Source organism: Esox lucius, chromosome 11, assembly GCF_011004845.1.
Source record: "Esox lucius isolate fEsoLuc1 chromosome 11, fEsoLuc1.pri, whole genome shotgun sequence".
Classification (NCBI taxonomy): Eukaryota; Metazoa; Chordata; class Actinopteri; order Esociformes; family Esocidae; genus Esox; species Esox lucius.
Window position 1 is genome coordinate 5,258,220 of NC_047579.1, and position 25,002 is coordinate 5,283,221.

General features: G+C 41.0%; 1 protein-coding gene across 15 annotated transcripts in view; it reads left to right on the top strand.

Annotated features, from left to right (window-relative positions):
• LOC105008064 overlaps window positions 1–25,002 on the top strand; it is a 74,394-nt gene that overhangs the window by 44,315 nt on the left and 5,077 nt on the right. For 6 of the 15 annotated variants that reach the window (XR_004576448.1, XM_034295318.1, XM_034295320.1 and 3 more), the window contains 3 exons: window positions 2,229–2,249; window positions 18,687–18,800; window positions 19,964–19,981. Coding sequence is in view for 11 of the 15 variants with exons in the window: in XM_034295318.1 (XP_034151209.1) it covers window positions 2,229–2,249; window positions 18,687–18,800; window positions 19,964–19,981 (153 nt within the window). In the remaining 4 variants the exon portion in view is untranslated. Of the gene's footprint in view, window positions 1–2,228; window positions 2,250–14,435; window positions 14,945–18,686; window positions 19,982–20,303 lie in introns of those variants that run through there. The other 9 variants (XM_034295322.1, XM_034295325.1, XM_034295326.1 and 6 more) reach the window with 7 other exon arrangements.

Genomic DNA, 25,002 nt, shown 5'->3' on the forward strand with positions numbered 1-25,002 from the left:
TCAGCCAGGGATGAATATTGTTGTCTCTGGCTGGTTTTGATCTGTGGTTTTCTATGTAGCAGATTGTGCCTTTAACCATTACACAATTTAAACAGCAGGAATGACACTTTTACCTTAGCCATAACATTTTTGCTGAAATAACATGACAGCAGAATTTTATAATGGAACTAAAGTGTACTCTTGATGGAACTAAATTGTATAGCTATATATTACAGTACCTATAATGAAACCAATGACTCCAATCATTCCATGGCTGGTTCTTTTTTTTCGAAAACAATAACAGTGTAAAAGGGTCCAGTAATACAATTACTCTTTTAAATATGAGATTCATGGTATTACAGAGTCAATATACACTCACCTAAAGGATTATTAGGAACACCTGTTCAATTTCTCATTAATGCAATTATCTAAATCAACCAATCACATGGCAGTTGCTTCAATGCATTTAGGGGTGTGGTCCTGGTCAAGACAATCTCCTGAACTCCAAACTGAATGTCAGAATGGGAAAGAAAGGTGATTTAAGCAATTTTGAGCGTGGCATGGTTGTTGGTGCCAGACGGGCCGGTCTGAGTATTTCACAATCTGCTCAGTTACTGGGATTTTCACGCACAACCATTTCTAGGGTTTACAAAGGATGGTGTGAAAAGGGAAAAACATCCAGCATGCGGCAGTCCTGTGGGCGAAAATACCTTGTTGATGCTAGAGGTCAGAAGAGAATGGGCTGACTGATTCAAGCTGATAGAAGAGCAACTTTGACTGAAATAACCACTCGTTACAACCGAGGTATGCAGCAAAGCATTTGTGAAGCCACAACACGCACGGACTACACGCGGACTACACGCGGATGGACTACAACAGCAGAAGACCCCACCGGGTACCACTCATCTCCACTACAAATAGGAAAAAGAGGCTACAATTTGCACGAGCTCACCAAAATTGGACAGTTGAAGACTGGAAGAATGTTACCTGGTCTGATGAGTCTCGATTTCTGTTGAGACATTCAGATGGTAGAGTCAGAATTTGGCTTAAACCGAATGAGAACATGGATCCATCATGCCTTGTTACCACTGTGCAGGCTGGTGGTGGTGGTGTAATGGTGTGGGGGATGTTTTCTTGGCACACTTTAGGCCCCTTAGTGCCAATTGGGCATTGTTTAAATGCCACGGCCTACCTGAGCATTGTTTCTGACCATGTCCGTCCCTTTATGACCACCATGTACCCATCCTCTTATGGCTACTTCCAGCAGGATAATGCACCATGTCACAAAGCTCGAATCATTTCAAATTGGTTTCTTGAACATGACAATGAGTTCACTGTACTGAAATGGCCCCCACAGTCACCAGATCTCAACCCAATAGAGCATCTTTGGGATGTGGTGGAATGGGAGCTTCGTGCCCTGGATGTGCATCCCACAAATCTCCATCAACTGCAAGATGCTATCCTATCAATATGGGCCAACATTTCTAAAGAATGCTTTCAGCACCTTGTTGAATCAATGCCACGTAGAATTAAGGCAGTTCTGAAGGCGAAAGGGGGTCAAACACAGTATTAGTATGGTGTTCCTAAAAATCCTTTAGGTGAGTGTATATTGTTGTGCGACTGCTAAAAGTACAGAGTGGATGAGTATTTCTGAGAGACAAATATTTGAACATCTGAGAGGGGATTTGAACCCCTTGAAGGTCAGAAATGTTCCCCCAAGACCAAATTGGGGACCGACATACTACCTCGTCATATTTAGCTAGACACCATTAATTATTATGTTAAACAGACTAACATTTCTTATTAAGTTTACTTCCACCAGAAATAGCATCTAGGCATTGTATGGCTTTTATTAGCCAGTAATGGGCCTACTGGTATCTACTTACTACTTGGAATAGTAGTAAGAATTGAGCAATTGGTAGCGGGACTGAAGATGAACTTTACACTGCCAAAGCTATTTCATTTCATGGCACAACAACGTTTGTTTTTCTTTCATTCGTGTATAACATTGATACAGTAACTATCAATATAGATGAAGATTACTGACTATTTCATCAAGTGAAAAGACAAGAGAACCCCTTGATTCGGCTTACGCATTCCAGCAAAAATAATGCCAATAAGAGAAAATGTTGTAAAAAAAAAGGTGGTTAAAAAAAAAGAAGAAAATGTAGGTGGGTTGAAAGTAAATAGTAGTAAAGGTTTTAAGCCATTGTTATTTATCTCAATGTTTCTCTCTCTTGATTATACAGAGGCATCCCCACAAACACCTGGTAAGTCTTTTTCACCCTCTCAGTCTTGTCCACACTCTCACCCTCTTTTCCTGCTCTCCTGTCTCCCTGGTTGAGTTTTCTTCATGATTGTAGCTGTCGTGGGAATTCTTAACCACTTTTTGTGCCAAGACACTTCACCACTATGTGTAACCACTATGTATAAATGAAACCTGGATAAGTAGACTTTAAACTGGGTCAACTCCATCAAGTGAGTGCATGTTTGGAAGTCAATATTTTATACAGCGGGCCAGTGGGTTTGAAACTTTTGTACTGTCCCTCCTTCCAAAAGTTGTATTTTATCAGTGTTACAATATATAACCAAATACTTTTGTTACTTGACACGTTTAATCCTTTATGAAATGCATTCTGGTTATCTAAAACATAAAATATTTGTATATTTATTTTATCACTTTTCTATATATATATACAGTGGGGAGAACAAGTATTTGATACACTGCCGATTTTGCAGGTTTTCCTACTTACAAAGCATGTAAAGGTCTGTCATTTTTATCATAGGTACACTTCAACTGTGAGAAAATCCAGAAAATCACATTGTATGATTTTTAAATAATTAATTTGCATTTTATTGCATGACATAAGTATTTGATCACCTACCAACCAGTTAGAATTGCGGCTCTCACAGACCTGTTAGTTTTTCTTTAAGAAGCCCTCCTGTTCTCCATTCATTACCTGCATTAACTGCACCTGTTTGAACTCGTTACCTGTATAAAAGACACCTGTCCACACACTCAATCAGACTCCAACCTCTCCATAATGGCCAAGACCAGAGAGCTGTGTAAAGACATCAGGGATAAAATTGTAGACCTGCACAAGGCTGTGATGGACTACAGGACAATAGGCAAGCAGCTTGGTGAGAAGGCAACAACTGTTGGCGCATTTTTTAGAAAATGGAAGAAGTTCAAGATGATGGTCAATCTCCCTCGGTCTGGGGCTCCATGCAAGATCTCACCTCATGGGGCATCAATGATCATGAGGAAGGTGAGGGATCAGCCCAGAACTACACGGCAGGACCTGGTCAATGACCTGAAGAGAGCTGGGACTACAGTCTCAAAGAAAACCATTAGTAACACACTATGCCATCATGGATTAAAATCCTGCAGCGCACGCAAGGTCCCCCTGCTCAATCCAGCGCATGTCCAGGCCCATCTGAAGTTTGCCAATGACCATCTGGATGATCTAGAGGAGGAATGGGAGAAGATCATGTGGTCTGATGAGACAAAAATATAACTTTTTGGTCTAAACTCCACTCGCCGTGTTTAGGAGAAGAAGGATGAGTACAACCTCAAGAACACCATCCCAACTGTGAAGCATGGAGGTGGAAACATTTCTGCAAAGGGGACAGGACGACTGCACCGCATTGGGGGGAGGATGGATGGGGCCATGTATCGCGAGATCTTGGCCAACAACCTACTTCCCTCAGTAAGAGCATTGAAGATGGGTCGTGGCTGGGTCTTCCAGCATGACAACGACCCGAAACACACAGCCAGGGCAACTAAGGAGTGGCTCCGTAAGAAGCATCTCAAGGTCCTGGAGTGGCCTAGCCAGTCTCCAGAACTGAACCCAAATGAAAATCTTCGGTGGGAGCTGAAAGTCCGTATTGCCCAGCGACAGCCCCGAAACCTGAAGGATGTGGAGAAGGTCTGTATGGAGGAGTGGGCCAAAATCCCTGCTGCAGTGTGTGCAAACCTGGTCAAGAACTACAGGAAACGTATGATCTCTGTAATTGCAAACAAAGGTTTCTGTACCAAATATTAAGTTCTGCTTTTCTGATGCATCAAATACTTATGTCATGCAATAAAAAGCTAATTAATGACTTAAAAATCATACAATGTGATTTTCTGGATTTTTGTTTTAGATTCCGTCACTCAGTTGAAGAGTACCTATGATAAAAATTACAGACTTCTACATGATTTGTAAGTGGTAAAACCTGCAAAATCAGCAGTATATCAAATACTTGTTCTCCCCACTGTGTATGTATATATATGAATGAATAAAAAGATAATAGTCAACAAAACATTTCACTTTTAAACAAAACACTAACTCATTCATCCCTGGGGAACAAGGCGACCAGCTGTCTTAGTTACTAGGTATGTGGTTGTTCTAACTTGTGCAATCACACAGTGGGCATCTGCATTCCTGATCAGTACAACCAAGGGCTCTGAGGACAGATTGTCTTCCACCCACTTGGCTGTCATGTAGACCAGGTGCTGTTTATTATTGCCATGGCTGGTCAGGGACTGTTTCTGAAAGTTGTCAGTGCCTTTGTAAAAAGACCCACATTTGTCCACTCTAGCCGGGAACTTAGGGCTGATGACACACTGCATCTGAGATCCATCGAAGTTTAAATAGGAAAATAATTTTTTGCACTGAGGTAAAAATGTTTGCTTTCGTTTGAGCTTGTAGTTATCCTTGGATTGCCTTCTTCAATTAAGTGACTCGCATGAGTTTTAAATGTTTTACTGAAGTTGCAATGTAGTTATTTGTGTAGGTGCCAGATTACGAAAGACCTAGAGGATGTCAAGTTTATAAAGCGATTATTATTTTTTTAAATCTCAATTTTTTTTGCAGTGGCCTGATCAGGACTGTGACTTGCTAGTTTTGTTAGACCAGCCTCACTTTTTACTGGCCCGGGACCATCGTTATTGTTGAGCCCTGGTTTATACCTTTGAGCCTTTGTTTTTAGATAGAAAAACTACAGCAATACATTTAACCATGTTATTGTAGAAGTTCCGGGGCCAAACCCAATTACAGACATGGACCCAGTATAGATTTGGTGCAGCAATGTTTAATTGAGGATATACAGGAGCAGATTGGGGCAGACAACGATTTAATAAGGCACAGACAGATGAAAAGCAGAATCTTGGTGAAGAACAAACCAGGCATGCAGACGGTAGGCTGGATTGTAGTCGGGGCCTGCAGGAGATTGGTACACAAGCGGGCAAACAGAGCGAACTAGTAAACACAGGTAAAGAGATGCGGGAACACTTGGCATGGAAACAGAAGATGAACTGGCAGAGAACATACAGAGAGCACAGGTTGAATACACAGAGGGTAATCAGAGCCGTTCCTGACATCCCTGGGGCCCTAAGCAAAATTCTGATTAGGGGCCCTCTTACCTGACCCATGAGCCATTGATATACAGTCACACCTGACAACTCACTGCTCCCACTACAATCCTCCCTCTTAAAACAGTTTGCTTCATCTGCCAGGCTAAGAATACGTAGATCAGGCAAGTTGCTAGGCCTGTTTTAGGGGGGGGGGGGGGTTGTAGTGGGAATCTCAGGGAAGTACCATTTTTGATTTCACATTTAGTGTTTTGAAAATGAAATGTATCAAAAGCCTTACAGAAGTCTAAAAAGAGAATAAAGCTATGTTTAGTAATTATGTCAGAATAATCTGGAATATCAAAATACTTGTTCTCCCCACTGTTTGCTCAATGTGTTTGTCGTTTATGCTGAACCTCCTTCAAAAACGGCAAAGAAGAATAGAGAGCTGTGACGTCATTTTTGTGACGTCAGGCTATACCATTACAAGCCCTAAATGGCTTATCCTCATAATAATTTGTAGCATACACCTCTTGCTATAATTTACATCAGAACACAGATCATTACTTACCAAAGATGGAGAACACTGTGTAGTGGTGCGATAATAAGGAACCCAACCCAATCATTTGTTTTATTGAGTTAACATTCTCATTCACACACATCCAGTCCCCAACCACGCTCACACACAATTCTTTGCTCACTGACTCACATTCAAACACTTATTCAAGGTCGACCATTCGTACTTCTGTCAACAGTGTAGAGATTTTTTGTTCCCAAACCTAACGTTATTGGGTATCCTCAACCTAGTGTATCTTTGGATATGGCCCCTCACCTAGCGCTTATTGGGTATCCTCAACCTAGGGTATCTTTGGATATGGCCCCTCACCTAAAGTTATTGGGTATCCTCAATATAGCGTATCTTTGGATAATACAGAACGTTATTGGGTATCCTCAACCTAGCATATCTTTGGATATGGCCCCTCACCTAGCGTTTATTGGGTATCCTCAACCTAGCGTATCTTTGGATATTGCCCCTCACCTAGCGCTTATTGGGTATCCTCAACCTAGCATATCTTTGGATATGGCCCTTCACCTGAAATTATTGGGTATCCTCAACATAGCGTATCTTTGGATAATACAGAACGTTATTGGGTATCCTCAACCTAGTGAATCTTTGGATATGGCCCCTCACCTAAAGTTATTGGGTATCTTCCACCTAGCGTATCTTTGGATAATGACAGCTAACTTTGTAGCCCCTCACATTCAGTAATGTAATCGAATTCTAATTGTTTAATTTACACTCCTTTTCGGACCGGCCTTGTCTTGGCACTTAAGGGTTCGTTAACCACCACGGTCCTAGCGCAACCAGATCAAGGGGAATGTGTGACCCAAAATGGTTTGCGTCACACACCTATCTTATCACTGGCTACGGCCTCAGTGATAACCAGTCAGCTAACTCCCTCTCTTATAAGCTATTGGAATTGTCGAATTAGTTAGAATTGGCTAAACTATACTTTTAGGAGTTCTCTTAATTATATATATATATATATATTTTTTTTTTTTTTTGTTATGTTTATACTTTTTGTTTCCTCTCATTGAATGATCTCTTATATATAGTCCATCCAATTCTCTTTGAAGGATCTTCTACACATCATCTAATCAACTAAGGATTTTTTTCTCATTTTTACACTTAGTACAATCACAACATTATGCACAACATTATGGCAATGAAAAAACATGTACCATCAATAATCAACTGTTATTTCACATGTAATAAATCTGACTTGGTCACTCCCGGCTCCGGTGCAAACAATTCAACTCTCAAAACAGACTGATATGAACACATTTTGTAAAGTATGTTCTGCTTACCTATTTATGATGCTGGCAGTTCAGTCAGCTGGATTGATTTGAAAAAGCCCGCCTGTTGTCAACAGAAATAACTGCAACAAAAATTATTTTTATTTCTCAAAGATTACTTCCTATAATTTATTATCTATTAATATAGCATCTTCCTAAATTGCATATCATTTGTGTTAGGATTTCATTTCATGTCCATTGGTCCCTGCCTTGCTGCTTCAGACTGTGTTCTGCCGATTTGAGTTTGCAGTAGTAGGCCATAGGCTAAGCGTGAATGTGGGGCTAGCCCCTCTCTCACAATGCAATGTACATTGTGCGTGTGAAAATATTAATACGCATGCTCAATGTAGATCACATTAATTTTATGCCAAGTGGGGCTGACAGCCTGTAGCCCCACTACAGCGTAATTTCGTAAATTCAGACCTGATTGGCTGTCTGTCTGGGGCCAACATTAGTCGGCAAGAAGAGCGAGGAGGGAAGATTGTCTTAGCTAGCTTGTTAACATCACAAACGGCAGATAACTTGATAAAATGAATAAAGTGGATTTCATACTCGAGCACCAGTTTGAAACCCTTAATTTGGAGGAGAAACTTGAAGTAAAGCGACTTGGCGCCCATCAGCGACGGGATATTATCATCACTCAAACTGCTGGTAAAAGTAACAGGCGGGTTTAACATGGAGTGGTTTTTGAAGAAAAAGTGGCTAATGGCACTCTTCTTCTGTTTTCCATGTCTGCTATTTGGTGGAGATGGTACTTGGTTGAGGACAGGTTACAGATATTTGAAACATCTTTCTGAGAGGATTGCAAAACATGAGAGCAGCGGGAGTCATCTGGACAATGATGTGAAATTGGGCTTACTTGGAAGGGTAAATGTCGCAGCCCAAGTTGAGAGTGCATATAGGCGCTCCATTGAGCAGCATAACAAACAGGTGGAGGAAAACAGGTATGTTCTCAGTCAGATCATAACATGTATTAAACTGTGTGGAAAATGTGAAACTGCACTGCAGGGGCATGATGAGTCAGTGGACTTACTGAATCCTGGAATATTCAGATGCACTGAGGGCGATTAGAGACTTCAGAGGCACTATGACGCAGCCCATCTTCAATGGGACATTTAGCACTGTACAAAACAAACTGTTAGACTGTATGTATGAAGTGTACATGGAGGAGATTGCCAAGCAAGTGGACGAGACACCATTTGTTGCCATACAGGCAGATGAGACAACTGATCACAAATGGTGGTTGTGTTGCGACACATGTTGGCTGAAAATACAGAGAGGTTTTTGGAATTTGTGGAAGTCAAAGATAAAACTGGACTCGGCCTCTCTAATAGCATGAAGGGTGTGCTGGAACCACTGAAGTGGGGAGAAAAGCTGATCGCTCAGACTTATGATGGTGCGGCTGTAATGAGTGGACGCTAATGAAAGAGACATACCCACATGCCCAGTTTGTTCACTGCTATGCTCGACAGCTGAATCTGACCTTGCAGCAACTTTGTTCAGCAAGGATGAGCATCCTGTAAGTGTTTTTTGCAGATTTAACTGTGGGAAGAGCGAGCTGTCAACCTGCTCCACCTGGGAGATGACTGTGTTGCATGCCTCCTTCGTCACCGGCGCTGTGTTGGTTACTCATCGGCCTGGCTCGTCTGTTCCATCGTGAACGGTGGCAGCCCATTCATCAGTTTGCTTCTGCATATTCTGAACATTCTCCTGCTGGTCCGTGCGTTGGTCATATTTGTGTGCTGGATCGATCGATATAGATGGTGACAAGTGTCAGTGTGTCCATGCTTACCTATTAAGGTTGTTAGAATAAAGAATGGATCTGTATCACTTAAAAGTAGCCTTTTGGCTTCATTGTGGCCTTCAGTGGTGTTGAGCTCATAGATTTTTGCGTATGGCCCTGTAGGCACATTGGTTCTGAGCTTGCTTGTATTTCTAATTTAGGTTTGTAAATGTGACAGTGGTAATTTTACATGTGTGTGAGAGAGAAGGAGAGCAATTACACAATAAGGTCTCTCTCTCTCTCTAGTATGTGTACTACAACACCTGGTAGAAGCAAGAGGCTCTGTCGTTAAAAGTGTTTTGTGGAGCAACGCTGTTGGTTGATGTGTTAAATAAACACATCAGTGGCAAGAGGGAGTTTTGTAGCTTTACTGGTATGTATCCTATATTTTGAAATGGTTTGAGTCCCACCAATTTCTTATGTGTAAAAACGCCACTGGTCACAGGCATCGTCAAATATATGCGTTGAGCTATGTCCATATTTGGAAAGACTGGCTGTAGTTTCCTTCAAGAATCACAGTTGCTCTCCATTCTGGCTAACAATATTAGAGCTTTCTAGCGACAAGTCGGGCGATGCCATTTCTCTGGTAATGATTTCATGTTTAGGATTAGTTGGCGGCACAGATTTAAAGAACCCAGGTAGTTTAGAATTTTATTTTCAATAATTCCTGGTCACGGACCTCTTTTTGTTTGAGCCTTTCGTTTTTGAGCGGCGCTCTCAAATTTCCTACCCTGCTCTGACATTTTGGTTGCTAAGTGAACATGTCAGTACAGAATCATCTGGGTGATTCACGTAAACACTAACCATTCCAAACCAGCCACTTCACTTTATTCTGACCAATCAACAGCCCCAAAATGAGTTACTTTGGAAGCATGCATGTCATGGTGCGGTGAGCAGCAGCGCCACCGTGCCATATATTCTCAAGTCCCCATATCACACGAACACATCCCGGACTGTCACGTCTGTGGCTCATTGTTGCTGTTATGTTTGTTCGTGTCTCTGTGAGTGTTGCTTGTTTGTACTGTTGAAGTTTGCTAGTTAAGACGCGTTGTCGCGCACCTTTCTTTTCATCAGTATATTAGTTATCGTTGTCCGTTCGTGTTCGGTTTTGTTTGTTTTTGATTAAACTCCACGAACGAACGAGTAATGCATGCGCCTGGTTCCTTAACCAACACTACACCACAACTACATCGTTACAATGCATTTCAGATATTAGGAAATGGATGACAGAACTTTTTGCTTTTAAACTCAAGAAAAACAGAAATGCTAGTTTTTAGGATCCAAGAAAATAAAAGCTTTGTTTGCAGATCTCACTGTGAACCTCAACGGCTGCATGGTCATATCCCAAAAAACTGTAAGAAACCTTGGCGTTACCCTTGACCCTGACCTCTTCTATGAACATATAAAATATGTCTCGAGTTGCTTATTGTCATATTCGAAACATTGCAAAAATCTGAACCTTTCTATCAATAATGCAGAAAAACAAATCCATGCTTTCATTACTTTTAGACTAGATAACTGCAAAGCTCTTCTTTCCAGTTACCCTGATAAATCAATGAATAAACTTCAATTAGTGCTAGACACGGCTACTAGAATCCTAACTAGAACAAAAAAATTTGAACACATTACTCCTGTCCTAGCCTCATTACACTGGCTGCCTTTTAGGGTTAGGGCTGATTTTAAGGTTTTACTCTTAACCTATAAAACAATACATGGACTTGCTCCTACTTACCTTGCTGAAATGATCCAGCCATACATATCTACACGTAACCTACAATCGCAAGATGCAGGCCTTTTAATTGTAACTAGAATTTCTAAACAAACAGCCGGAGGCAGGGCCTTCTCTCACAGAGCTCCACTACTGTGGAATGATTTGCCAATCAAGGTTAGAAATGTCTACTAAAGACTCATGGTCTATGATTAAGTGTAGTCCAGCGTCTGACTGCTAAAATCGTCTGATAAGTAGCAAGTCTTTCTTTAGTTTAGGGCTACGCATGGTTAAGCTTTGTGTTCGAGTAGGAGACACTCATTAGCAATACCTTCAGAAAAAAAAAAAATAGAAAATGGGCTAATTTCTTGGCAAACAATTTTTAGAATTCTGAAGTTAATGCATCAACCCCAGGGGATTTGTTATTTTAAAGGACTTTGATCGAGTCTAACATTTCCTATATGTTTAAGGGGTCATCATAGAACCCTCTATCCGCTGCTTCAATTGGACTAAGAGATTTAATAGAGCCTAAAAAAGAAGTGGCACTATCATCACAATACTTAAGAATTGTAGAGAATTTTATAAAGGTTAGCACAGAAAGAGGCAATTCGGACTATGATCATCCGTCACAACTTTATCAAACTGTTGTTGTGGTCACCATGAGGTCACATGTAACCTAAAAATATAGGCAGAATTTTGCTCCCCTTCAATCCATTTTCTCCTCGGCCTAATAAAAGTGCCTTCTGCTTTAGTTCTATACATTTTATCTAACTTACTTTGGTAATCAAGAAGTGTATTTTTCTGTTAGTCAAGCTAACAGGAGGCCTTGAGGTGAGTGAGGTAATAGTGTGAATTATATTTTCTTCTCTCCTTCTGGCCTTAGCTAAATCACTGCTATATTTTCTTAAAGGGATAGTTTATCCAAATTTTTTTCTGAAATTTCACTTAACGACAGATTCTGTGTATGGTAGGAAATGGGTCGATAGTGCCAGTTTGAATTTAGCCAGTTCCGCTGTTTTGTCAGTGTACAGTTTAAAAAAATCAATGCTTCCGTGACAGATTACCGAATGTAGTTAGAAGTGTAGTTAGTAGTTTGCGGCTTGCAATGCAGCTTTATGATAATGGTACGCACGGTTTCCATTCATGAATTTGTACGATGCTAAGAATGCTAATTACTGACTGAGACAGAGCTAAATAATGGATTGTTTAAAAAAATGACTATGTGCCTAAAGGACCAACTGAGAGGAAGGGGACTGTCACCGAAATATGATTTCTGGACAAACTATCCCTTTAAGTACCTGACAATATCAACTTTCAAAAGTTCCCATGTACTGCCATACTTATTTTCAACCATGTGCCCTGTTCCAGTAGATCTGAATTAGCTTCTTTCATTTTTCAAAACCGAATTATTTCATCCTTTCAATATGAAGAGCAAAGGGTATCAGAGCTTGAGGATAATAAAGTGATAAGAATTGCCTTATGATCAGTTAAAGGGATGCCCATAATTTCTACAACTGCATTATGTCAAAGACTAAAAATAGCCAATAGTCAGTCCTGGATTGCTTGGATCTTGAGTTGTTACTCCATGTAAATCATTTCTCACTCGGAAACTCTTGTCCAAACTTCAATTAAATCATACCTTTGCATAAACAACTTTGAGGTTTGTAGCCTAAGATGTATGTTGTTTTACAGGCCATTGGTCAATATAGTCATCCAATGTAATATTTAAATCTAGGCCACTCAAAAGCAGGAAATGTAAACTTCCAGTGAAGGATCCAGTTTTCTAGACTATCCAACAGAGCATCCTTTTCCATTTTTGAGTTGTATCCATAAATATTGACAATAATGGAGGTTGTTTTGTGAATTTTGATTACATGACACACATAGTGGCCTTCTCCAAGTTTGATTCAACTTCTGGTTTCTGGCAGATACCTCTGCATGAAGAGTCACAGCCAATAACAACATTCATTACTCCTTTTAGTAGGTACTGTAAAACAGGATTGTCTTTTGAAATCTCATCAGCTCCAGAAAATTTTCTGCTGAGGATCTTACAAATCACTGTGGGCTGTGAAGGAACAGTTTGCCATGCATATGACATGCTGGTCTACGGAAGGGACAAAGAATATGACAAAAGAATGTGTGAAATACTACAGAAGAATATGACAAAAGACTGTGTGAAATACTACAGAAGAATATGACAAAAGACTGTGTGAAATACTACAGAAGAATATGACAAAATACTGTGTGAAGTACTACAGAAGAATATGACAAAAGACTGTGTGAAATCCTATAGAAGAATATGACAAAAGACTGTGTGAAATACTACAGAAGAATATGACAAAATGCTGTGTGAAGTACTACAGAAGAATATGACAAAAGACTGTGTGAAATACTACAGAAGAATATGACAATAACATTTCAAGAAGTCTGACACAAACAGAGACAAGATATGCACAGATTTGAAAAAGAAGAACTTGCTGTGACTTGGGCTTGGATTAGAATTCACAGTGAGAACAGATCACAAACCGTTGATCTCACTGTTAGGCACAACATCTCTTGATGACTTGACCCAAAGAATCCTGAGATTCAAAATGAGATTTCTAAGGTTCAAATACAAAATCATACATGTCCCAGGCAAACAGCTTGTTACAGCTGGCGCTCTTTCAAGAGCTCCATTAGGACCTGAAACATCTGTAGAAGATCAAACCCTAGAAGGTGAATGCAGTTTTTATGTCGACATCCTCTACAGCACTTTCCAGCAACCAAGACTGGAGCAAATTCAAGAGACACAGAACCCCAACAGAGTATGCAAGCAGTTGAGAGCCTACACAGAGAAGTGCTGGCCATCACATAGGAGAACAAAAGAAAACATTTGATGCAAGACAGAGCAAAAGATCTGGCACACTTGGAACCAGGACAAAGAGTATGGATGAGAACAGCTAAAAACTAAAGTAACTATTCAAGGAAGATCATTAACATCACCCAGATCCTACAATGTAGAGACAGACCTTGGGACTTTGAGAAGAAATAAAGCAGAGTTACAGTAACTGTAGGGAGTTCAGTACCAACCCAGATAAACACTGGTGAAACCGAGAAAAACACCAGAGAGACTGTAACTGTGTTTTGTAGGATTTCTAGATCTCCAAATATTCTGGAATTGTGAATGTTAAGGGTAGGCTGAATGAGCTGCTTTCAAGAAATTGGGCAGAATCATCCCTTTAGCACCCTGGCCTTTAGTTATAGAAATGAAAACATTGTAATGGAAAGAAAATATTGCAAAACAACGTATTAGAAGCTGACCTGAGAAAGGGTGAACATGTTTAATGTACAAAGAAAACAATAGATTCAAGAAGTAAAAGAAAGGGGGATGTAGTGGAATGGTGTTGTCTTTAATACAAGAATAGAGAATGACATATCAGCAGAGCAGAATAAGAAATAGGGAGATATACAATGAACAAAATAAACAAGGTTCCAGCTTCAAAGGTATGTTTGTGTATGAGTATGTGTTTGTATAAATATAATAGTCAACAAAAGACTTCTACATATTTCAACCCATCGTATTTGTACTACTTACAGCATGAAAATATAGATACTTTTTTATAGGGAGTAACCAACATTTATTTTTTTAAAAGTAGGCCTAATTATTACCATCATTATTATCACAAAAAACATTTAGAATAAAACGGAGTCCTCGGCTACTATAGTGTAATGGTATTCTCAAGTCAACAATATGCTATTGATTATTATTGACCACATATTTGTTTCTAATTAAGACGCGTCCGTTTCGCAACAACGACTTCAGCTGCTAGGGTGTCTTCCAGTTCCACTCCATCTTATGGAGAAAAGAAGAATCGATGCCAGAAGGAAGAGAGTTGCAATAGTCTAGACAGGAGGAGATGAAGGCATGTATTAAGGTTTCAGCGGCGGTACAGGAGAGGGAGGCCTTTAGCTTGGCCATACTGTGGAGGTGAAAGAATAAGGATTTGACTGTCTTATGTTTATGTGTTGTTCAAAGCTGAAGGAGGAGTCCAGGATGACACTAGGTTGCGTGCATGGGGAGAAAGAGAGACAATGGTGTCGCAGAGCGTGGATTTAATGCCTGTGAGTATTAGTTCAATTTTATCACTGGTGAGCTTGAGGAAGTTTTGCTGCATCCATGTTTTTATTGCTGACAGGCAGGATTCAATGTGAACCAAAGGTGGGTTGATCAGAGATGTGGTGCTAATGTAAATTTGAATGTCATTGGCACAGCAGTGGAGGTCAAGTTTGAAGTGACGGAAGATCTGACCAAGGGGGGGGGGGGGTGTACAGTGGGGAGAACAAGTATTTGATACACTGCCGATTTTGCAGGTTTTCCCACTTACAAAGCATTTAGAAGTCACATTTTTATCATAGGTACTCTTCAACTGTGACGGAATCTAAAACAAAAATCCAGAAAATCACATTGTATGAACTTAATATTTGGTACAGAAACCTTTGTTTGCAATTACAGATATCATATGTTTCCAGTAGTTCTTGACCAGGTTTGCACACACTGCAGCAGGGATTTTGGCCCACTCCTCCATACAGACCTTCTCCAGATCCTTCAGGTTTCGGGGCTGTCGCTGGGCAATACGGACTTTCAGCTCCCTCCAAAGATTTTCTATTGGGTTCAGGTCTGGAGACTGGCTAGGCCACTCCAGGACCTTGAGATGCTTCTTACGGAGCCACTCCTTAGTTGGCCTGGCTGTGTGTCCTTACACAGCTCTCTGGTCTTGGCCATTGTGGAGAGGTTGGAGTCTGTTTGATTGAGTGTGTGGACAGGTGTCTTTTATACAGGTAACGAGTTCAAACAGGTGCAGTTAATACAGGTAATGAGTGGAGAACAGGAGGGCTTCTTAAAGAAAAACTAACAGGTCTATGAGAGCCGGAATTCTTACTGGTTGGTTGGTGATCAAATACTTATGTCATGCAATAAAATGCTAATTAATTATTTAAAAATCATACTATGTGATTTTCTGGATTTTTGTTTTAGATTCCGTCTCTCACAGTTGAAGTGTACCTATGATAAAGATTACAGACTTCTACATGCTTTGTAAGAAGGAAAATCTGCAAAATCGGCAGTGTATCAAATACTTGTTCTCCCCACTGTAAGATGAAGAGCCAGGGTCCAAGAACAGAGCCCTGGGGGACATCCTGTGTGGCTGCAGTGGAGTCAGAATTATGTCCATTGAGGGAGATGAAGTGGGTCTGGTTGGTGAGGTATGAGTGTCATTGAGGGAGATGAAGTGGGTCTGGTTGGTGAGGTATGAGTGTCATTGAGGGAGATGAAGTGGGTCTGGTTGGTGAGGTATGAGTGTCATTGAGGGAGATGAAGTGGGTCTGGTTGGTGAGGTATGAGTGTCATTGAGGGAGATGAAGTGGGTCTGGTTGGTGAGGTATGAGTGTCATTGAGGGAGATGAAGTGGTTCTGGTTGGTGAGGTATGAGTGTCATTGAGGGAGATGAAGTGGGTCTGGTTGGTGAGGTATGAGTGTCATTGAGGGAGATGAAGTGGTTCTGGTTGGTGAGGTATGAGTGTCATTGAGGGAGATGTTGTGGGTCTGGTTGGTGAGGTATGAGTGTCATTGAGGGAGATGAAGTGGGTCTGGTTGGTGAGGTATGAGTGTCATTGAGGGAGATGAAGTGGTTCTGGTTGGTGAGGTATGAGTGTCATTGAGGGAGATGTTGTGGGTCTGGTTGATGAGGTATGAGTGTCATTGAGGGAGATGAAGTGGGTCTGGTTGGTGAGGTATGAGTGTCATTGAGGGAGATGTTGTGGGTCTGGTTGGTGAGGTATGAGTGTCATTGAGGGAGATGAAGTGGGTCTGGTTGGTGAGGTATGAGTGTCATTGAGGGAGATGAAGTGGGTCTGGTTGGTGAGGTATGAGTGTCATTGAGGGAGATGAAGTGGGTCTGGTTGGTGAGGTATGAGTGTAGCCAGGAGAGGGTGGTTCCCTCAACACCCAGAGCCTCCAGCCCTGTGAGGAGGATCTGATGACTAACTGTGTCAAACACAGCACTCAGGTTGAGGAGGATAAGAATGTTGAGGGCACCAGCATCAGCAGAGATGAGGAGGTCATTGACAACCTTGAGGAGGGCAGTTTCGGGAACTGTGGAGTGCTCAAATAAACTGTTATTGAGGAGGTGACATTGCAGTTGGGAGGGGACAGTCCTTTCCAGGGTTTTTGCAAGGAAGGGGAGGTTAGAGAACTTGGGGTTGAAGTTGTGAAAATTGTTGGGGTCCAGACCAGGTTTCTTTAAGATGGGTGTAACTACAGCAATTTTGTCATTTGAACAGACAGTGCCTTGGGAGAGAGACAGATTGACTATTTGAATGATGTATGGACAGAGGGCATGAAGGAAAGCCATCCTGTACCAAACCAACACAAAAACGAATTAGGTAGATAGCTAACAACAACAGTCAGCTTGCTTTGTATTAAACTTCTGTACAATGCAAACCATTCTGCTCTAGCTTGGCTGAATCACCTGCACCTATTTTCCACAGCTAATTGTAGTAGATAACTGCACAGATAACTCAACTGTAGTAGCAATCCTGCTCCAGGCAGCATTTCTGGTGTTGATGTCCTGGTGGTAATACAGTGGAGTACTTGGATGCATGTGATGGAGCATTGTCCTGTATAAAGATCATGGCCTTCTTGAATGCTGAGGACTTCTTCCTGTACCACTGCTTGAAGAAAGTATCTTCCAGAAACTGGCAGTAGGAATGGGATTTGAGTATCAGTCCATCTTCAACCCGGAAAAGGTCCAACTACCTCATCCTTAATGATAGCAGCCCATACCAGTACCCCTCCTCCACCTTGCTGGCGCCTGACTCGAAGTGGTGCCGTTTGTCTATTAGTGATCCAGCCACGGGCCCATTCATCTGGTCCATCAAGAGTCACTCTCATTTCATCTGTCCATAAAACCTTTGAATAATCTGTCTTCAGGTATTTCTTTGCCCAATCTTTAAGCTTCAGCATGTGAATCTTATTCAGAGGTGGTCTTCTTTCAGCCTTCTTGACCTTGGCCATGTCTCTGAGCATTTGACACCTTGTACTTCTGGACACTCCAGGCAGGTTGCAGTTCTGGAATATGGTGGCACTGGAGGAGAATGGGTTCCTGGTAGCTTCACGTTTAATTATTCTCAAGTCTTTTGCAGTTAATATTTTCTTCTCTATGCATTTTTTGCACCCCTGTTGACTTTTCGCAATAAAACTTTGATTTTCCGTTGGTCACACCTCAATAGGTTAGCTATTTCAAAAGTGTTGTATCCGTCTGAAAAGCATTTTACTATTTATGACTTTTCAGTGTCAGACCTCTTTTTTGGCCCATTTTACCTGAGGTCATGAAGCTGCCTAATAATTATGCCCACCTTAATATAAGGTGTTATTCACTGTGGCCACACCCTCCCTCATTACACAAATACATATCACCTGAAAATGATTCAATCCAAGGAGCATTCAGGTTTATATGGTTTGTAGTTGGAAAATGTGTATAGAAATAATAATACGATCAGAATACTCACTTGCCTAATAATTGTGCACGCAGTGTAGTTATAGATCTGAATTGTGCGGATCTGGAATATAAAAATTATTGTAGCAGTTAGCAAAAGAATATGCTCTGGATATGGACAAAAACCAGGGTGAGTTACAGAGTCTGGGAATGTCCGAAGGCTTATGGTTTAATATTTCATGATAAACTATCCCATAATGAAATTATTAGCTTTGTCCAAATTCCTTAATTTCAACCATGTCACCTGATGTAACATAAGCTGCATTGCATGCGGAAAGTTGAAAACTCTTCAAAGTAAATATAGTTATCTGTATAGTTATCTAGTAGAAATCATTTGATTGCATACTTAAATTGCTGTTAAAATCATTTCCTCCAAATTGGCCCTTTTTCCCTAGCCACAACATCTTTCACTCAGTGAATGATATAAAAAATAACTGTACAGAGCCAGATATCCTTATCAGTAACTAACTTATTTGATTTTCTTTGGTGGAGGATTGAATTGTAGACCAGTCTCACAGAAACCATCACCTTCATCAGTAGCAGCAACTGCAGCCCCAATAACATCATCATTTACATTGTCAGCAACATCAGACCGCAGCAACACAGGTAGAGTGCCACACCTTTTGTATGTATTTTATGTATTGCTTATTTTGTATCCAAAAGACTAAATACATGTTTTTTATACTTAATAAGGTGGATACTAAATAAACAAAGTGGTTTTGGTATTATTTTTTAGCTCTCCATTTCTCCAAATCAACTGAATCTTTCTTACAATAGTGTCTGTCTCTCTCCTACATCAAACAACTCTTGAAATCTGGCCATTTCTTTGGCATTTATTTCAGGGACTGGCATAGGTATGATGTAAACGACACATAGCTTTCTTAGATCATGTGACTTGGCCACTTTGAAACAAGCTTCAACACTATGTTTTGGCACCGCAGTGTCACAAAGGTTTCGGAGCATTTGGATACTTGTTTCGTCAGCACCCAGAAGGTAGGCCCAGCGAAAAGGCCAGAGGACCCCCCATATCGTTTTTTGGAGGGGGCTATGGGGAATGTCGGTGGGGTAGGAAGGAGAACCCCTGCCACTACACATATTGAAGAACCCCTACAGCCATGGGAGCAGGAGTACATAGAGGCGTTGTAGGAGGACGACGAGGTGCTCCTGTGTACCAACTCGTGGGGGCACTTTGATGAGCCCCTGCAGAGTCAGGACCAGGGTAAGGAGGAGGATGGAGAAGCTTTGGCCCCCAACGTTGCAAGATCGGTGGACTCCAGAGGGGTTTGACAACCTGTCCCTGGAGGTACAGGCGAGGTGGTGGAGGTACAGGCGAGGTGCTGACCCAGCGCTGCATATTTCCCTGGGGGCGGAGCCTGCGCTTGTGCTCCACCCCTCTCGGGTGCTTCTCGCTTTGGGGTCATGAGCCTGTGCCTTGGGGGGTGTACTGTCAGGGTCTGAATTCATGCCCTCCAGACATCTCTATGTTTAGATTTGTTGGCCCCCAACTAGAGGCAGCTGCCCTGGGTTGTCTCTAATTGGGGATCTTATTTAAGTTTTCTTTTGTAATCTGAGTGGTGGATCATTGTTTGTGCTATATGCATTGCAGTTAGTGCTGTGCCTTGGGTCCTGCCTTCCAACTGTGAAATTTTTGGTATATTTCAGGGGGATAAAATCTAACACTATGTGTGAAGAATATCAGAACAATTTGAATTTATTTTACATTTTGCGACTCAACATGACATGATGACATCTCTTTCATGTTTATACAGGCACACGATGGCAGCCAAGTAAGTGTTTTCGCTTTATTTGTTTGTAAAATTGATTTATATTTAGAGTAAACTTGAGTTTATATTATTAAAAAGTGAAATCATGCTTTTTGCTGATTGTCACCATGCCACACTGCATTAATGCAGTAATTTGTGCAAAAGGAGCCCTGACCAAGTATTGAGTGCATGAATTAACATACTTAGGAAACCTTTGCACGTGTTTTGATTTAATTAGCTGATTAGAGCTCCTCTCAGGTCAATATTTCTGTATTATAAAAATTTTTATTCTAATATTTTGTATTTTAGATTTCTATAAGTAGTAAAGCCATAATCATCAAAGAAGTCGAAGGTTTTGAGTGAGGAACAGAAGGGTTCAAATTAAGAGACCACTCCAAATTGAACGCTTCTGGTATATGTATACACTTTGGTGTATAAATCTGTTAAATCTGTTGAAAGTTTAATGTATTTTGTTCATATTGTTTTGAATGGCATTTTCCCCCTGTAATTTCTGCCATAATTTATTCTTGTTTAGAAAAATAAGTATCATAACAACATGGGCACTGTCTAATAATCTTTACATTTTTGTTGAGATGTTGCGTCTATGGGTGTAATGAATGCGGTGTTGCGGGAGCAAGGAACCAGGTTGCATGCAGAGGTAGTAGGTGTAGTTCTTTTATTTTAAACAAACACCGAGCACAAAAGCACAATGAAAGAAAAGGGCTGACTAAAGCATCAAAACGACGGTACACAAAGCCCTAAAGAAACTTACGTTCAACAGCAACAAACACGAAGACATCCACTGACGACAACAATGATCCTCAATGTGGGGAGCTGAGGGGAAACATTGAAACACATACTGACGAGATAAATGGGACCTGGTGTGAATGATGAAGTACATGACACGAAACAAGTCCGGGATGCGTTTGTATTTGACGGGAACTGAGGGTGCACAGTGTAGTGTTCACATGTAACTCCTGTTCCATGTTTTCTGTTTAACATGACTGTGATGCAAGCACGTTATTGGGTACGTCATAAAGAGGTGATTGTGGTTCAAGTAAGAAAACAGTAAACCAAAAGTTCGAGAACAACTCTTCCTGTGTATGTGAGTTTTCCTTTATTAAAACAAGGCAAGACACTACATTCTGGCGACGAAGATGGGATGATGTGAGTTTAACACAAAAAAAATAAATACAAAAAAATAAAATACAAAACAGCTGTTTGAATCGCACGGATTGCAAGATGACGACTCTCCCTCATTTTCCTATGTTCGATTTTCACTCCGAACCCAGCTCATTCGGCTCGAGATGGAAAAAATGGCAGAGTCGATTCGATAACTATCTACAAGCATTCGATGTTAAGGAGGACAAGCAGAAACGAGCCCTCTTATTACATCACGCGGGACCTGATGTGTTCGACATTTTTGATACGCTGCCAGAAACGGGAGAGAAAGCTAGACGCATATTTTTGTCCAAAAGCCAATCCTGAATATGAAACATACTTATTCAGACAAACAAGACAGCGCGAAGACGAAACATTGGATGCTTATCACACTAGATTGAGGCAGATAGCAGCAAAATGCGAGTTCACAAACGTGGACAAAGAAATCAAATCACAAATAATCTTAAGCTGCAGTTCGTCGCGTCTCCGCAAGATGGCACTCCGCGACGCAACAATGACACTTCAACAATTATTAGACGCGGGAAGAGCTCAAGAAACAGCAGATAAACAAGCAGATGGCATAGAAGAGACACATGCAAAATCATCCAACTCATTCAAAGCACATGCAATAAATAAGACAAGTCTAAACAGAGACAAACAGAAACATTTTAAAACAAAGAATACTGAAAGCTTGACATGCAACAATTGTGGAGGAACTTTTCCACACAGTGGAGGTCAGAAAAACTGTCCTGCAAAAGGAAAGACCTGTAAAGGCTGCAGAAAGCTGAATCATTTTCAAAAATGCTGCAGGTCAACACACTATTCAAATAATTTCTCACATCCAGCAAAGCCCAAGTTTCAAAAGTTTAACCAAAAAGTGAATACCGTGCATACAGATAATACAGCATCAAAAACACACCCTGAAACGTCAACGAGTTCAGATGAAGAATATTTATGTCATACACACAGTTCAACATTCGCAACAACAACCCCAATCACAAGTGGAGATTGCAGGGGTGCCAGGGAAGGTTGTTATTGATTCTGGTGCAAGCGTGAATATTGTTGATGACACTGCATATTACAAAATAAAACAACAGGTTGCATTAAAACCATCAGATGCAAAGATTTTCGCATATGGCTCTTCCACTCCACTTCCACTGAAAGGAAAATTTCAAGCAAAAGTCTGTTTTAACAACACGGACACAGCAACCACGTTCTATGTGATTGATGGTCACTCAGGTTGTCTGCTGAGCTACAACACTGCAACAGAACTTGGAATCCTTCAAATAGTCAGTGCAGTGTCAAACAAACCAGATGAAGCTGAAGCTCCCACTGTAAGTCAATTACTCGAAGAGTATAAAGACCTTTTTAAAGGAATCGGAAAGCTGAAAGATTTTCAAGTGAAGTTACACATTGACCAGTCTGTAAAGCCGACAAGTGCAACCACACCGACGAATTCCATTTCACATCAGAAAAAAAGTGGAGCAAGAACTCGAAAAACTCGAAGAACAAGGTATCATTGAAAAAGTCAGCGGCCCGACACCGTGGGTATCACCTATAGTTGTTGCACCAAAACCCAAAAATCCTGACAGTGTGCGTATATGCGTGGATATGAGAATGCCCAATTGCGCCATTCAAAGAGAACGTCAAACTCGTCCAGCATGCTACAATGGCATATTACGATCAAAAGAAGAAGTCCACACTACTTGTTGATGCAAGTCCAGTTGGTCTTGGTGCCATACTAAGTCAGCCAGATGCAGACAGTTCCAGTAACAAAGTAATTGCGTATGCCAGTAGAGCCCTCAAAGCCGTAGAACAACGCTACTCGCAAACTGAGAGTAAAGCGCTAGCAATAATCTGGGCATGTGAACATTTCCATTTATATCTCTATGGTTCACACTTCATAGTAATTACGGATCACAAACCACTAGAGCTCATTTTCAACAACCCTCGAGCATCCTCACCAGCCAGACTTGAACGCTGGAGACTGAGACTACAACAATACACGTTCACAGTCCAATACAAACCTGGGAAAGACAATCCTGCCGACTACATGTCAAGGCATCCTGTTGATGGACAACACACAGACAACTGTTCAGGAAATGCAGAACAACACATCAACTTCATAATTGACAACACAGTCCCAAAAGCGATGACTTTAGATGAAGTACGACATGAAACGATGAAAGACCCTGTCCTACAAACAGTGATAAAAGAGTTGAAAGGTAAAGCCTGGACACATTTGAAGCAGACCATGCCAGACGCATGCCACGCAAAACTGAAGGCATTTCACAAGCTGAGACATGAGCTCACAGTTAACGCGTCACAAGACATTGTCCTCAGAGGGAATAGACTTATTTTACCTACCTCTTTGTATCAAAAAGCCATCCAACTTGCACATGTAGGACATATGGGCATTGTGAAGACAAAACAACTGATCAGAGAAAAGGTATGGTTCCCTGGTATCGATGCAGAAGTGGAAAAAGCTGTGCAAGGTTGCATTCCATGTCAAGCAGCCACACTCCAGCATCACTCAGAACCTCTCAACATGTCTGATCTGCCAATAGAACCATGGTCGGAAGTTTCTGTGGATTTTACTGGTCCGTTTCCTTCTGGTGACTATTTGCTGGTAGTCGTTGATGATCACTCCAGGTATCCAGAAGTGCAGATAGTCAAGTCTACAGCAGCCACTGCTGTGATTCACAAACTGGACAAGATATTCTCAACCTTTGGCATACCCAAAATAGTAAAAACTGATAATGGCCCACCATTCAATAGTCACTGTTTTGCAGATTTCAGTTCACATCTTGGTTTCAAACACAGAAAGATAACCCCGTACTGGCCTAAAGCAAATGGAGAAGTAGAACGTTTCATGAGAACACTTAAAAAGACTGTCATGACCAGCAATGCAGAGAGTAAACCATGGAAGCAGTGCCTGTATAGTTTCCTGAGAAATTACAGAGCAACACCACATGGGACCACCCAAAAATCACCAGCAGAACTACTGTTCGGAAGAAAGATCAACACCACATTACCTTCAAATCCACAGGACACACAAAAAACTGACCTCAGCAACACGGATCATGTTGCTAAACAACGGATGAAAAGGTATGCAGATCTTCGGAACAGAGCGAAAGAATCAAGTATCAAGACAGGTGATGTTGTACTCTGCCGACAACTTTCGACAGGAATGTTGAGTACTCCATATGAGATAAAGCCCTACAAGGTAATCAAGGTCAAAGGGTCAATGGTGACAGCAAGTCGTTCAGGAAGATGCATTACACGAAATTCCTCATTTTTCAAAAGACTCCCATCTCATCTCTCAGTTGAGCAGAACAAACTCACTGATGACGAAGATGACGTCAGAGGACAGGCTCCACATTCAGACGTGTTTCAGGACAATATACCACAAAGCACACGGAACACTACCGCTGGTCCAAAACACTATGATTTCTCACATAACCCTCGATATGACCTGAGACCAAATCGCAGGGCAACAAGATGTTTGATTGAGGAAATGTAAAATTTTCAACGTTTCAACCAATGGTCCACAAGTAATCATTTATTTTGATACATGTTCCTGTTTTCAGGTTTTGACATGTTTTCAACAGTAGCAACATGAGGTAACCTTGAGGACTTTAATCTAAGTATGTTTTTGTTTTCGTTTGATAATACATATAGCATACTTTAAAATCGTATGCTCTAGGTACATCTTCTTTTTGAATAAGGGAGGGATGTAGTGTTCACATGTAACTCCTGTTCCATGTTTTCTGTTTAACATGACTGTGATGCAAGCACGTTATTGGGTACGTCATAAAGAGGTGATTGTGGTTCAAGTAAGAAAACAGTAAACCAAAAGTTGGAGAACAACTCTTCCTGTGTAT